Here is a 15,020-nt window from a genome sequence, read left to right as displayed (position 1 = left end):
TTAATGAGAATGCACCATAGCGGAGAAACCAATACACTTTTACATTTCGTTGTGTTGGAAAGAATTTCTGTGAGAAAGAAACACTTGTAAAAATAGTCAACTTTCATCTTGAGACAGGGGTATGTATGTATGTGTCAATGGTTGAGGCTGGTATAGTGTATTAAAACTAAGGAATTAAAACGTGAAAGCCTAAGCTGATGTCTTCAGCCATGGAATTGACCTACATTTTTTCTTGATAATCATAAAATTTGAATTTATTTCTTTTTTAATTTGATCCTGGTACAGGTGAAATAAATCTCCCACTTAGCCAAATTGTTCGAGCTATTGCCTTTCATTGAATGTTTAGTTTGATCCCTCTCAAATTTCAGTGTTGATCCAGCAATGTGAGGGCATTTGGGAAGCTACTTGAAGGCCAGAAAACAACAGCGATGGGAATCGATGCAATGACCATGCATCAACCAGAGGCACTTGGCAGAGCAGTTGTTGCAACTAGAATTTTTTTTTAATAATTAAAATTAGACGATGTTTAATAAGATTAACTGAAACTAATTGTGTCATTTGTATGTAGCTTTCACCTGCATAAGAATCTGGAAATTAGAAAAATATAAATTAGAAATGAGCTGATACTCTTACCAATTCCCACCAATACTGGTGCTTGAAAATTGTAATAATCAGAAGTTGTTCAACATATTGATTAATATTAGTGTGTAAATATTCCACTCCAACTGTATGCCGCAATTTACCAAGAGTTTTGTTTAACACAAAACTGGCACAAAATAAAAATAAACTCTGAATTTTGCATAATTTCCAAGATAATTAGATGCTGCAGAAGTGTCACGCAGCATTTTTGTGGACCCGATGAAAGAGCAAAACACCAGAAAAGTATCAGCCAGTATTGGTAAATTCCAACAGCTACTTTGTTACTGACACCACTAGCATTGACCGATATCTGTTCAGCCCTAACGTAAATGCAAAATTAATAATTTTTAAACCCTTTTATTTTTGCCTTTATTCAACTAGCTAAAGTTAATATTAAATAGAGTTGATCTAGTAGTTAAAGTTTTATTATAGTTTGTGAAATATTCCATCATTTCATGCACCATGGCTGTGCTGTCTAAAGCGTCATGGGCTCTGGCTACGGTATGCTCACAGGTTTGAGTCTCCTGGGGGAAGCATAACAACTTTTCTCGTGAGATTTCAGCCTGTTTATGGGACTGGTGGCCACCCACCGTCGTGAGGAAATTGGGGAGCTATGAATGAGTAGTGTAACCTGGTCATGGAAACCTACAACAATATCTGGGGGTTTGTCATGCTGATCAACCCATAACTGGTTGGATGATCTATAGGGGCATGCATATTTCGTTTTTGACGAAAAAACGAAATTTGAAAAAACACATTGTAGTGTTAATTTTTTATGTTTTTGAAAGGTGTGAGATGCATTTTGTGACCATATTTTGTCACGAAATAATGTGATGAACTGCAAAAAGCGAAATTAACTCTTAAAAACGAAATTCAGGGTTTATTCACCGACGCGACACCTTCTGAGGTCTGAATTATCCTGAGAGTTATGCAATTCCCGGAAAATTGGTTAATTCTGCTGTTAATATTGGAGAAGCAAAAATGGACTCCTTTACACAGAAATAAACTTAATACTCTGATAACTACATAAATGTGCTATTAGAAGTGAAATGTTAATTCTGTGGAATAAATGTAGTTTTTAAATCAAATTTAGGATTATATTCACAATTTTAAAACCAATATGTCTTTTTATATACCACTTTTCATCCATTTTTTCACCGATATTTTATATTATTTACCAGTTTTGAACCCGAAATTGACTCAGTTTTTGTACCGAAATTTAGCTTTTTTTTATTTACCAAAAATATGTGCCTCTAATGATCTACCACCCCAGCAGATGGGAGTGAGGCCCACAGTCATAGGTAAGCCTGGCCCTCACAGGTTATATAAATTTCAACAAGTTTGATGAAAACTACAAAGAACTCACCATGAGGAGGTAAAGTACTACACACACAATTCCTTAACTTTATTCATAAAAATTTTATGAATGATATTTGTCAGTTGTAGACACATATAATTTTAATGTAAGTATGTACTAGCTAATGAAACTGATACGAATTTATCACATTTGTCAATTTATTATCAATTTTACTGATATACTCTCATGCCTTTTAAATCAAACGTCTGCTAAGCTGTTTTCCATGGCTAGTGTATTGAATCCCACGGCTGCCATTATCTGGTTTTCTAGACCAGAACCTACCACTATCCTCAATTATGATCACAATGCTGGGTTGACACATTTTAGTCCCCATTAGGGATTAAAATTCTTGGCTAAGTTTTGATGTTGCTACGATCGTGTTGATAAAGCACACAAACAAGAAAATACTTGCAGCAGTCATTTAGTTCATAAATTCATTTCCATTCTACAAATGAGGATCATCTTTGCATACCATCAAATGCCTTCCATGTTCCCCAGCTTCTAAAATCCTCCTTTTCACTTTCCTGGAAGATCCTTGTATGTACGGTTGAAACATTGGATTTTATCTCCTTATTGACCACTACAGATACTTTTTTTTAAAAAAATTATCAAGAATGGATTAAACTCAGGATTGTTCACATGAAAGGCAAGAGTGTTAACCAGCTTTTCTTGTGCTGGATGTTAAAATTTTTTGCAGCTCAAAGAAAGATCATCAGAGCCATATCCTTAACAGGCATTACACCTAAAGTAGGGAGATTACATATTTCGTGATAACTAACAAAGAAGCAGTTAGTTTTGGAGAAACATAATAGTGTATATTTTCTGTTGGATTGTTGTGTCCTAACGATTTGTGTCCATTTACTGCAAAATACTGTTCTAATCTACAGATATAATAATTTGCTTCATTCTAAGGGCATTGAAAGTGCACTGCTCGTCAGTTTCAGTGGAACTTGCTGTTTGAAATGTACCAGAACTTATTACATTAGATGAGTGACACAGCTACTGGTCTAGCAGTTAGTGATACATGTTAGAGAGTGCTTCCTGCAAGAGCTTAGATTATATGTGGGTTGGAGATTTAATAGTGACAACACTGATGTATGTGCGCCATGAAAAGGAACCGGTGCTTTTTGCTTATACCACATGTTAGTTTGATACCTAACCTACCTCCCAGTAAATGGACTCTTCCTTCCAACACTCGGCACATGCGCAGTGATGAGAGGAATAGAGTATTGTTTGAGTTGGCGGTCTAAAGTTATGTAGTCGGAACCCCACTAATGTGAAAGTTATGGTGATTCTCGTGTACGACTGTGATGGTGTTATCTTAACACATACCATACCTCAAGGACAGACCGTCAATGCGCAGTATTACTGTTCATTTTTGGAACATAACCTGCAACCTGCTTTACGAAAGAAGAGGCGACACTTTCTGCTGAATTCTCCCATCATTTTGCAGGACAATGTTCGGTCGCATGTAGCGCAACCTGTGGCTGATTTGTTAGCTCGATGGAGCTTGCAGGTGCTCTACCATCCCATACTCCCTGGACTTAAGCCCCTGTGACTTAGATTTGATCCCTAAGATGAAGGAACCACTTCGTGGCATTCACTTCCAAAGTGTTCCAGAGATTCTTAGGCAATAGACTGCTCCATTTGAACAGTCAACAGAACAGGTGCTGCTACAGGTACACTACAACTTCCACGTTGCTGGGAATTGGTTGTACACAATGCTGGTGACTTCACTGAAGGGCTGTAAAAGTTTCACAGAGGCATCTCTTTTGTGTCATTTGTAAATAAATAGTTGCCACTATTAAATCTCCAACCCACGTACCATCATATTTTGCAACCATTCTCCATTCTCATCAATGGCATGAAACTACAATGCGACTCACGGTCGAGTTGTCCACGGAGCTGAGGCCAGCATGCCGGGTGGTGGGGGTGCGTCTGCTGGCACTTAGTCCCACAGCTTTATGCTGACTTTGGCATTGGACGTGTCAGTACTTCAGTATCCAGATAGCAGGTGTCCAGTTTGCATGTGTTTGTGAAGTGTTAAGGTGTTAACAAGTGTTTTAGTTTCACTAACACGTGAAAACTGGACACCAGCTATCTGGATACTGAAGCACTGATGCATCCAGTGTCAAAGTCAGTGTAAAGCTGTGGGTCTTAATGCTGGCAGATGCACTCCCATCACCTGGCATGCTGGCTGCCACTTCGCGGACAACTCAACTGTGAGCCGCACTGTAGAAAAGTAACATGAGCAGTAAAATAGTTCAACTTTGAACACCCCATGCTATCAATATATTCATGATTGATTGATTTAATTTATTTTACTTCACTTTTCTGCCATGTTTGGCTAATCACGAAGACAAGGATGAGTGATGATATGAGAAAATTGATGAAGGGACACTCGCAAAGAACACCCATGCCCAGGCTGGAATTTGAACCCGAGACCCCTGGTATGGTAGAACGCTATATATTCACGACTGACGTTGAAAGTATTCATCAAAATCTCAACTAAGTTGCTGTTCTAGTATGATCCTACATTACAATCTGTCACGGAACAGTGCACACCAACTCTCACATTGTCACCTACTATCCGTGCCAAAAATATTGAGCCCTCGGTTTGCGTGCTTGTAAAACTGTACTCCTTGGGAGGAAAAAAGTCGAATATAGCTCATTGGAAAGCTAAAAGTGTCTGCTTTTAGACAAAAGCAAGATGAAGTTTTCTATTCAGACAAAATTTTTTGTAAAAGTGTAGTTTTTTCGTGTAATTTTTACATTAGTCAAATTCAATTGTATGTAGCTTCATGTAAAACCATCGTAAAAATATGATTTTTTTGTGATTAAAGCTTGGTTATGTGGAAATATCTCAGCAAAATATAATGGTAGTATCAGCTGTGGAACAGCCACAATTAATGATTAATTATGGTGTTTCAATCTCGGAAATGGTCAGTGCAATGGTCACGAAATGCATCAAAATGATAGCCGTGGAATAAAAATCAAATTTCCATATCTCATTCTTTCACACTTTGCGAATTGAAAACAACTGAGCGAATTGTCTTTCTTGGAAACTGGTTCCAATGTGATTCACATCATTGCTAAGAGCAAGTGAGCATTGTTGCCAAGCGTTTCCACTTGTCCTTTAAACTTCGCATCCAAGCAGCTTTGACATGGGAAATGAGCCGAAACAATGTGTTGCGCAAAGGAAAGCATTGTACAGATGCCAAAAGTTTCTTTTGTCACTTCTGTGTTTACATTCCTGCCATGAATATTGCCTGAACACCCACATAGCCATAATAATTCTTACGTGCATTCTTTCCAGGCAGTCAATCTCCCACAAGTTCGCGTGTTTGTTCGTACATACAGTATTGAGTGATAGCGGTTCTGTGAAGTGATTTTTTTGTACATGATAATGGCAAGATGGTAATATCATAGTGGTGCAAAAGAAATGATAGTCAATGCCAAGAGATATTTCAACGAGGAGAAATGAATGGGTGCATCTCACGACATAAACCAAGGTGTCAAGTACACAGCGAGGTGTTTGGGTGTTACATCAGCATAGTGAAAAAGGTTTGTAAAGAAAAAGGGAACAAAATTTGAATATAATTTTTATGCGTTACTATCGCTAGTTCACACTTCGCTCTGTTTCCCTTGCTTATGAAATCACTATACACAGCAGGTTCGTTATTATTGTATACAGAGAAGACTGGATGGATCTCTCATCGAACATCGTTGCACTCAATATATCTGTTTAAATGTGAGACATAAAATAATACTGGGAAAATTAGGAATATTACGTTCATATAAAGTTGAGTGGAGTTGTTTACTCCTTCTTTAAGTTCACTTTATGCATATGTGCTAATCGGGACTGGACGGGACGGGACTGCTAAACTTTTGGAATTTGATCATATGCGTTATATCAACAGTTTTTTGTAATTTCATTGAATTTGTAAGTATGCATTTCAAGTTTGCAAGTTTCCATAAAATGCCAATTTTTTAAGCATCTAGTAAAAATATGCATTTGATTTTTTCTACAGAGGTACAGAAATAATCAAACTTCAAGAACACAAAATCTTAAAATTATATGTACAGTCAATTATGAACTGTGTGGTGTTAAGTTCCCCGTTCTTGAAAATTGGAAGAAAAAACTACACTTTTCAGTGATTTTTTTATTATAGTAAGAAAACAGAGTTAAGATTAATTTTCAGATAATGCTTATTAAAAAGTAGATACTTGAAGCTTTCCAATGAGGTATATTTGAATTTTTTCCTCCCACGGAGTACAATTTTACAAGCACGTAAACAGAGGGATAATAGGTGAAATATTTGTAATGTATGATTTGTAATGATTTTTTGTTGCAAGATATCCTGTTTCTATAGGTAATGCTTCTCCACACTGCAGCAAGCCATGAATGCCCACAGGGAAATGTACATCTAAGGGCTCCACATATGCAATCACATGATGGGATCAGCATCATGTTCCAGCAGAACCGAAGATATAGTACAACCAGTGCTTGCACAATTAAAATATTATTTATTGCGCTTAACGTTGATTGCCTTATTTAGTTTCAATCACACTCGATTTCACGAACTTTTACAGCCGCAAACTCCTTCAGCAGCCCGTTGGCAAGCAGCAACCACTCTGCTTGCAGCCACTGCGCAGGAAACCAATGCTCCTGGAGCAGTGGCAGCTAGTATGATGAGTAGTGCCAACGTGATCAAGAAATCGAAGAATTTTTGCTAGCATATGTCAGAAATCTAATGAAAGAGGTAATTTTAATGGAACTTTGTTTACTAAAATTGCAGACAAAAATTCAAAGTTCCTAAGATTGGTTTATTTTACTTTGCGTTTGTACTACTTTAGGCTAATCATGAAGATAAGGATGAGTGAACACTCACAAAGAATGCCCAGGCTGGGATTCGAATCCATGATCCCTGGCATCGTAGCATGCTGTGCATGGAGGTCGGCCAGAGTTTCTAGAAATAAATGTGACTATTAAAATTTTGACGCCTGTCACCCTTACCACTTTTTTTAAAAGAAAAAATAGAATTGATGTTTAAATCTGGCATAGGACGGCCAAGTTGTTTAACTTTTAATTTAATATCGTATAGTACCTTGGAAAACAATGTATGTAATAATGCTCTAATCTGACTCATTTTTACACACCATCAGACAATTTTACTTCACTAAAAAGAAATACACTGAACAATTAGACACACCAAGTCAGACACTGTATTCTCACCTTGCTTTGTTTATAATTTTCAACCCCAGCACAGCAGACGGTACATTAACAATCGGTGTTACTAACAACTGAAATATGATTATCTGCTAAATGTACTGTGGATCTACAATTTTTAAAATTTAATGGAAGAAATTGAATTATAAGTGAAATTCTTATACTGTAGATTTTCTGTGTGATATTTTACAAATATTAAAGTAAAAAATCCCCTGGTGATGCAAATTCCCTTGATATTTAGACAATTCTTTTTTACAGAAATGTCTACAATATTGTCAACGTCAGTTGCAACATGTGAGTGTCTGTGTGTGTGAGAGCAAGGGATATATCTTTTCTTAAGGAAGAAATCGATAACAAAAACGTCTGGATGGCTCCTTAGACGCATCTATCTAAATGGTTATATAAATTTGGGGAAGATATTACGTTCGTTCTTGCCAAGTAGGCAGGAAAGTATCGTTCTCGCGAATTACTTCTCCAACGAGTATTACAAATCATTCAGGATTAGTCACTTCTCTATGAAGTTTGCAACTATGTCAACACAATGCGAAAGCTCTCGCATCGTGCCAGCCGAAAATGGGCACAGCTGGTTGTCTTATGGCTACCACCTCCTTCGCCGTTCCCTGCCGAGACTTTTTCATGCCTCCGTGCATGCCTCTGTGCATAGGCCACACTATGCTGGCCCAGAGGAAGTGAGAGAACAGCTGGGGATGTGGTGCAGGAATTGAGGCAGCCGTAAGCTTGAACGCTTACGAGATTCAAATCTCTTCGTTCGTAAATGTATTAATTTTACTATATTTTGGCGAAGCAAGTGCTTTTTCTTTTTCTGAGGGTAGAGCCATGGCATGGTGGCTGTCTCCTTAGAGCCGTCCTGGAGTATCATATGGTGAAGGGTAGATTCTGGTGATGGTATGGTCCCCAAATTTGGAGCTTTTCGGCTTCTCCTCGCTTATCGCACAATGCTAGTTCAGGGGTGTCCTGGATTGGAGAGCACTGGAATTTGGAGAACAGCTGGCTGTTCTACCTCACGCCTCACTCATCTCAAATTACGCTAGTGTTGACTATTACCAAATAATTTACAGGATATTTATCGTGAGTTTCAATGCAAAGAAAGAAATTCAATAAACTAATGGTTTTTCAATAAAACTTAAGTAAAGAAAGTAATGAAACTCTCTTCTGATATATGCAAAAGGCAAAAATGTTATGTCCTAAATGCTATCAAACTTGAAATATTATTTTATTATTTGATACATTATTTAAAAAAAAAGAACCAGTGCATTTTATTACTGTTATAATAACCTATTATTTCAAAGCTTAATATAGTTTTAAACTTCAAACTCTTACTCTCCCGTGAACAATATTTTTACAACCAGGTTGGTATCACTTTTCTGTTAGTTTCGGAACATCTTCCATTTGTGTGTAAAGAACACATGGTTGAAGTGAGTGTTCTCTTTGTTTGGTGTGTTGTGAATTTACCAAAACAATCATGGATATTTCCAATTGTGTACAGGAAGCTGTAAGTAAAAGCAAGTATTTTATATCAATAACGTAACCAAGAATTTTGAAATAAGAAGAATGGCCATTGACAGAGGAGTTGGGGGATATATTATTATTGTTATTTAAAATGCCCTTTCTTTCCTAGAAAAACTGGGGCAATGGGCTGTATAATTTATTAACTGCCCCCCCCCCCTCTCCCCTGTTCAGAGTACTGCATTGCTTGCCTTCTTCTTAAGACCACGCTTCACCACTGTGCTCCAGCCACCTTTACTGCCATGTTTGTTAGAGAAAATTGAATCCATTGTACCTCAAGGCCACTGGTCTTTTATGTTAAAAATACTGAATACCATATAACTGTTAATAAATAGTATTAAAAGTAGTGTTGTTTATATGATAAATGTGAAATATTCTTCAGTTCTAGTTTTTATTACTTATTACAAATACTGATTATACAAAATGATAGTTCAAACATTTTATTCTAAAATTCTTCCACCATTTAGATACAAATGATTTTGACAGTCACGTTTGTTACACATTTCATCTGTACTTGTAACGCATGCCTATAAAAGTACTTTCTACATATTTTTGTAATAGTTTCCACTAGAACTGAGCCAATACTGACTGACCCAATACAATTTTCCAAATCTAGGTATCCTGTATGGTACACAAAATACATATATAATCACTGGAAAATCCAGAAAGGTTTTGAGGGAGGGGCCCAAGATAGTAAAATTCTTTCTTGTAGATGCCTGTTAAAGTTCTCACCCAATACATCCTCAATGATCAAAAATTATATTTCAATTGTGTTCTTAAGTTTTGTTTGGGGCACCTGCAGCTAGGGGTAATATCGAGATCAGACCTTTTACCTTAGGAGTTTTCACTCATATTTTTATGAAGCCATACTACAAAGTTTATTCATGTGAGAGCAGTGAGACCTATAGTGCAAATGATACATCTTGTTGTTTACTCAGTTTACATTGTGCAGAATACATAGTGCAGTCAATAAGTTTGTGGACCAGCTGCATAGTGTTGCTGCGGTGCACTACAGCAGATAGGTGGCACCACAGGATGGCACTGTGTCAGTTCTTCTCTCATCCCAGCAAGAGGCAGTGGCATGTATACAGTGTAAGCAGAACTATGGTCTCTGTTGTGAAGGATAGTTGAATGCGAGCAGTGGAACTCAAGAATGTCGTAGTTTGAGCAAATGTGAAGTTATGCCAAAAATTAGGCAAATTCACTGTAGCGAAACGTTTCAGATGATGAAGCAAGTGTACGGTGACAACGCCTTGGGCTGCAATGCTGTGTTTAAGTGGCACAACACTTTGTGCAGAGGAGAGAGAGTTTGGAGGATGATGAGCATACTGGTCAGCCACGAACGAGCTGAATTGAACGCAAGATCGAACCACAACCGCACCAAAATGGTAGATGATCTCACAGCAGGGATTAGCCATGGTACGTGCCATGAAATTCTGTCTGATGACCTGAATGTGTAGTGCGTTACCCAGTATGGTGTGCCACATGTCCTGATGCAAGATAAACACGACGATCACATGGTCATTTGCGGTGACCTGATCAGGAGTGCTGACGACGATGGGACGTTTCTCAATTGGATCATAACAGGAGACAAAACATGGTGTTTTCTGTATGATCCGCAACTGAAGCGACAATCTGTCACCTGGAAATGGCCATCATCGACATAATGGGGGGAATGCGACAAGACAGGTCAAAAGGCAAGGTGATGCTTGAACTGTTTTTGACTCATTGGGAATTGTTCACATGGAATTCATCCCACTAGGAGCAACTGTAAACAAGAACCGCTTCAAGGAGATCCTTCATCGTCTACACGATTCAATTCGCTGTAAGCGTCCTGAGCTGTGGGATAAGAAGAACTGGCTGTTACTACATGACAATGTCCCTGCGCATCGCTCTGCACTTGTCCAAGAGGAACTGCAAGTAAACATGTCACAGTTTTGTCACACCCTCTATACTCACCTGATCTCGCACCACGTGATTTCTTTCTTTTTCCCCACTTGAAGTGAAGGTACATGGGCATAGATTTCATTCAGCTGAAGAGATAATCACCGCCACAAGAGAAGCCACACAGGATTTTCCTGCCAATATTTTTCAGTAGTGTTTCCAAGTTATACCAACATTGGCAGACGTGGATAGCAGCCAACGGCGATTATTATAAGGGACAATGTGGATCTGTGTAAGCATATGCTGTTTTGCATGGCTGCCTACACTCAAGGTGCCAGTCCACGAACTTATTCACTGTGGTAGTATAATTATTAGGCATTTACTTTAGGAAAAATTACAAAATATATACATGACTACACTGAAGAGCCTACTTTTTATGTACCTGTAGCAAACATTTTTCTTAAATTATGCTGTTGTAACACACAAATGGTTCTCAACATCCTTGTGTACTGCAATAAGTTATTTGTCCAGTTCACAGTTTCAACTTAGTACAGGTCTGTTTGCATAATATCAGGGAAGTACTATTTTTAGTTGAGAGTACTTTATTAAATACATACTCAAGAGAGGCACCCCCTAAAACAACACTTATTAAAGATTAATTCTGCAGCAGATTTATATGGCAAATATTTACTTAATTAAAAATGATATTTCATGAAGAAACATTATGATACTTTCATAAATGAATAAAAATATTTGAGAGAAAAACACTAAAACTGGTAAATTTGTGATGTAGCACTCATGTTCTGTGTAATTTTACATTTGTTGAAATAGTAACACAGACTCTCTGTAGCAGAATGATGAATGGTATTACCCTGTAATCAAAAGTTCATATCCTACTTTAAAACTTCCTCTTGGGCTATACATGCATAAATGTATCAGAAGAAATCAATCTCTAGAGGTTCAAAGATGTGTAACATCAAAGTAAATTTAAATTTGTTTAAAAGTGAAGCAATATGTGTCAAGATAACTAGACCAATGTTGCTGACATGCCCATAGAATTGGTAGCTTTAATTTTCAAGCAGACTTACACTCATTCTCTCACCATCTACAAAAGTCCTGCTTGAACATTAGAGCAACTAATTTCATACATATATATGTCATGGTTACAGTGGTACCAGCTCAGTCCTAATATTCTCTATAAAGAGAGAACCAATCATGATGAGGGGCGAGTCCCACTTTAACAATGAGAAGGAAATACCGTGGAACCCCGATTTTATGTTCACAGATTTTACATTTTCCCGCTTTATACATTCAATCTTGATGGTCCTAACATAGCGAAATGTTATAAAAGTTTCCTCGGTTTTACATTTTCCCACATTTTAAGTTTTTTCAGCTTGATCCCCTGAAAAACATAAAATCAAGGTTCCACTGTATCCTGTAATTTTTTGTTTCACTAAATCTCCATTAACTGAGCAAACAAATTGGCTAACATGAATACATAATTAACAGCAACATTATAATACTGAAGTTTGAGAAAAATACAATATTCACAAATTAACATTTCCCATCACTTCAATCTCAGTCATTTAATGTGCTGTTTATTACACAAATGATCAATACATTGCTAATTAAAATATTTGTACACATTCTAACTTAGCTTACAAAATTACGTATTTATCCATTGTCCTGATTTAAGTCTGCATGAATATTGACTAGCAAGTTCCTGTTACAGTTTGTAGAAAACTTACCCTAAATTATATACACTATACATAAATTACCACAGCAGACAAAATAGCAATACATGTGCATGGATATTACAATATAATACTCTTCACTGAGTAATAAGTCCTCTCTGTAATGTGCAAAGTCCTATCAAGTATAGTGTAGTGATGAGGTAGTTGGCATAGAGAGCTTGACCACTGTTAGACCATGCTCTCAGAGATTCTTGTACAACCTGATCTGTTTTCATGGGTGTCTGGGGTAAATTGTAGCCAGAGCTGCAAAGAAAATTCCAGAAATGTCTTAGGGACATGCATTTTTTAGTTTTTAATGAAAGCACAATATGTGCAAGATTACACACTGTAATATTTATTTTTGGAGTATTCAAAATGCACAAGGTACTTTTGTCATGAAATAATGGAACGAAATACACGAGTTTATTAATATACATTTGAAATGTGCTTACATATCCGCATACCTGATTATTTTATTTTATTAATTTCAGTGACCACTGTTGCCATCCACATAAAAACTTGTAGTTATCTGCTTAGTGGACTTTAGGTCTTCAATGTTATCCTGATGGCTGCTAAGTGCGCAACTGTTGCTGGATTGTCTGCTGTGTTGTCTACCACTGCTTGGTTTCATTTGCTCAAGTAGTAGAAGCCTAATGTGGTGGGATCATCCATTATCAATATTTAGTTCATGGGGAAAATACATAATGACATGTGTTTCCCTGATTTTTGTGTCAATTAGGGTGTGTGCTATGTGCTTCTTAACACTTTTTTGATTTGGTGGTTGTGATATCTGATATGTTTTGCTAGGCCAGGTGGGTTAGTTTATTTTGGGATTGGATAAGTGATGTTGAAATCTTTTGTTTATGGATAGATAAATGTAATATAATGCACCTTTCACTGTACTGTACACCCCTGGGTTATACAGTGGATCGAGGAAATATCATTTGTGCTTGCTAAGTCTGCCAGTTATTTTGGAATTGGGTTTGTTTACTATGGTAATATTGAAGAGTCAGAGGGCTTTGGTGAGGCAGGAGGTGAAGGGGTGGTAGGGGAAGGCAATCTACTTCTTTTTGGAGAATCTTTTTTTGAGAATACAAGGCGATGGATGACATCATGTTCAGCGGGGTTTCAATTAAGAGACTGAGCTGGTCACTGTGTGCACTGGTAATCCATACTTTCCAAGTAGTCATCCAGTAGGGTTGTTTTTTGAGGGCATGTATTGCCAGCCATAAACAAGATGCTAGGTCTCTTTGTACCCTTAAATAGATGGACAAATTAATGCAAAATGACATTGCACTTTACTGATGAACATGGAAGGGTGCATGTGAACTACTGAAACTATGATATTCAAGGACATTGGAGGTGTTCTCCAGATGAAGAAACAGCATGAAATCAGTTAGGAGATAGCCGGGACTAATCAAAACAGCTTCATTGGTCAGATCCAAGCCTGTTCTCTGCACCAGGTCTCATGGGCTCTTCTGTGGACTGCAGTTGCATCTTTCAGACACTATTTGGTTGGTACATGATATTCTTGGAAACTGTCATCTTTGTGGCACCTGTAAGGAAGGTCCCTTGCTGTGGCATCTCATTGTTATTTGGCAGCAAGTGACAAATATGCTGTGTCATTGTAGCTAGCGCCACTTCCTTAGACATACTGTGCTGAAATGTCACAAGACATTTTCATCCTATTGGAACCTATGGCTGATTCTTGAAATACCACTTTATGACACATGCAGCTCCAGGGACACTTGTATACTCTAATAACCATGTAGGTCAGAATACATTTTTCCACACAAACATCCACATGGAGGGGAAATAAGCAATGTGATTATAAATTCTGAAATTGATGTGACGCGAAACTATGGTTCTCATAAATATAGCTCAAGTTTTACATTTTTACATATTCTTTTCTCTTTGTGAATTCTGAAAGCCATTTAAACTCAGATATACACCATTTATTTTTTGACATTCCCAGTCATAGCTGAATGGAGTAAAATATTGAAAAATATCTTCATGCTAAAACCTTTTGCATTTTCAGTTATTAACAAAGTTAGAATCGTATAGCTTTTGAATAATGTAAAAATTTAAAGCCTGATGAGGAATAATTTACATACCTAGTAGGATTTAAGCGGATCCATAGGTCATTGAACTTCCTTTGGCTCTGAGGAGGAGTGAAATGGTAACGAGATGACTGCTGTTCAACAACAAAACGTGGAGAAGGAACCCCATCCATTTGGTTTGTTGGAGTAAAATCTTGAAGTAAACTGAACTTTGGCACTGTTGCTCGATTCTTGTGCTTTTTGCGAAACCTGAAATGAAAATTATTTTGTACAATGTATACTCAAATTATACTTCATTGTGTTGAGAAAGTGCACTGTATTAAAACACCCAGATAAACTGGGACTAGCTTAAACCATTAATGAAGGCCCTACAATTGATTTTAGCATCACAGAAATCACCACCAATCCATCTGAGTATTGGGGCTGTCATTAAGAAAGCATAGTTTTTCTTGGGAGAAAATCAGAAGAAATTTGGATGCTGGACTGCAACTGGATGTTGCCTGTCTCATAATGTTGTCTCATGCAGGAGTAGCTGGATTTCCAGTTTCTGCATTCCTGAATTGGACAACGTGGTGGTGTTGAGTGGCCTG

At 37.4% G+C, this 15,020-nt stretch overlaps 1 protein-coding gene across 2 annotated transcripts in view; it reads right to left on the bottom strand.

Annotated features, from left to right (window-relative positions):
- Positions 1-9,188: 9,188 nt before the first annotated feature.
- LOC145984229 (metalloprotease TIKI2-like) overlaps positions 9,189-15,020 on the bottom strand; it is a 52,746-nt gene continuing 46,914 nt past the window's right edge. For both annotated transcript variants that reach the window (XM_083117801.1, XM_083117802.1), the window contains 2 exons: positions 14,485-14,679; positions 9,189-12,634 (listed from right to left, as the gene is read on the bottom strand). In XM_083117801.1, the coding sequence (XP_082973927.1) occupies positions 12,469-12,634; positions 14,485-14,679 (361 nt within the window). In that variant the 3' untranslated portion in view covers positions 9,189-12,468. The remainder of the gene's footprint in view (positions 12,635-14,484; positions 14,680-15,020) is intronic.

The sequence above is a fragment of the Lepisma saccharinum genome, chromosome 2 (assembly GCF_977018435.1).
Source record: "Lepisma saccharinum chromosome 2, izLepSacc3.1, whole genome shotgun sequence".
Taxonomy (NCBI): Eukaryota; Metazoa; Arthropoda; class Insecta; order Zygentoma; family Lepismatidae; genus Lepisma; species Lepisma saccharinum.
This window is presented reverse-complemented; position numbering and strand designations above follow the sequence as displayed.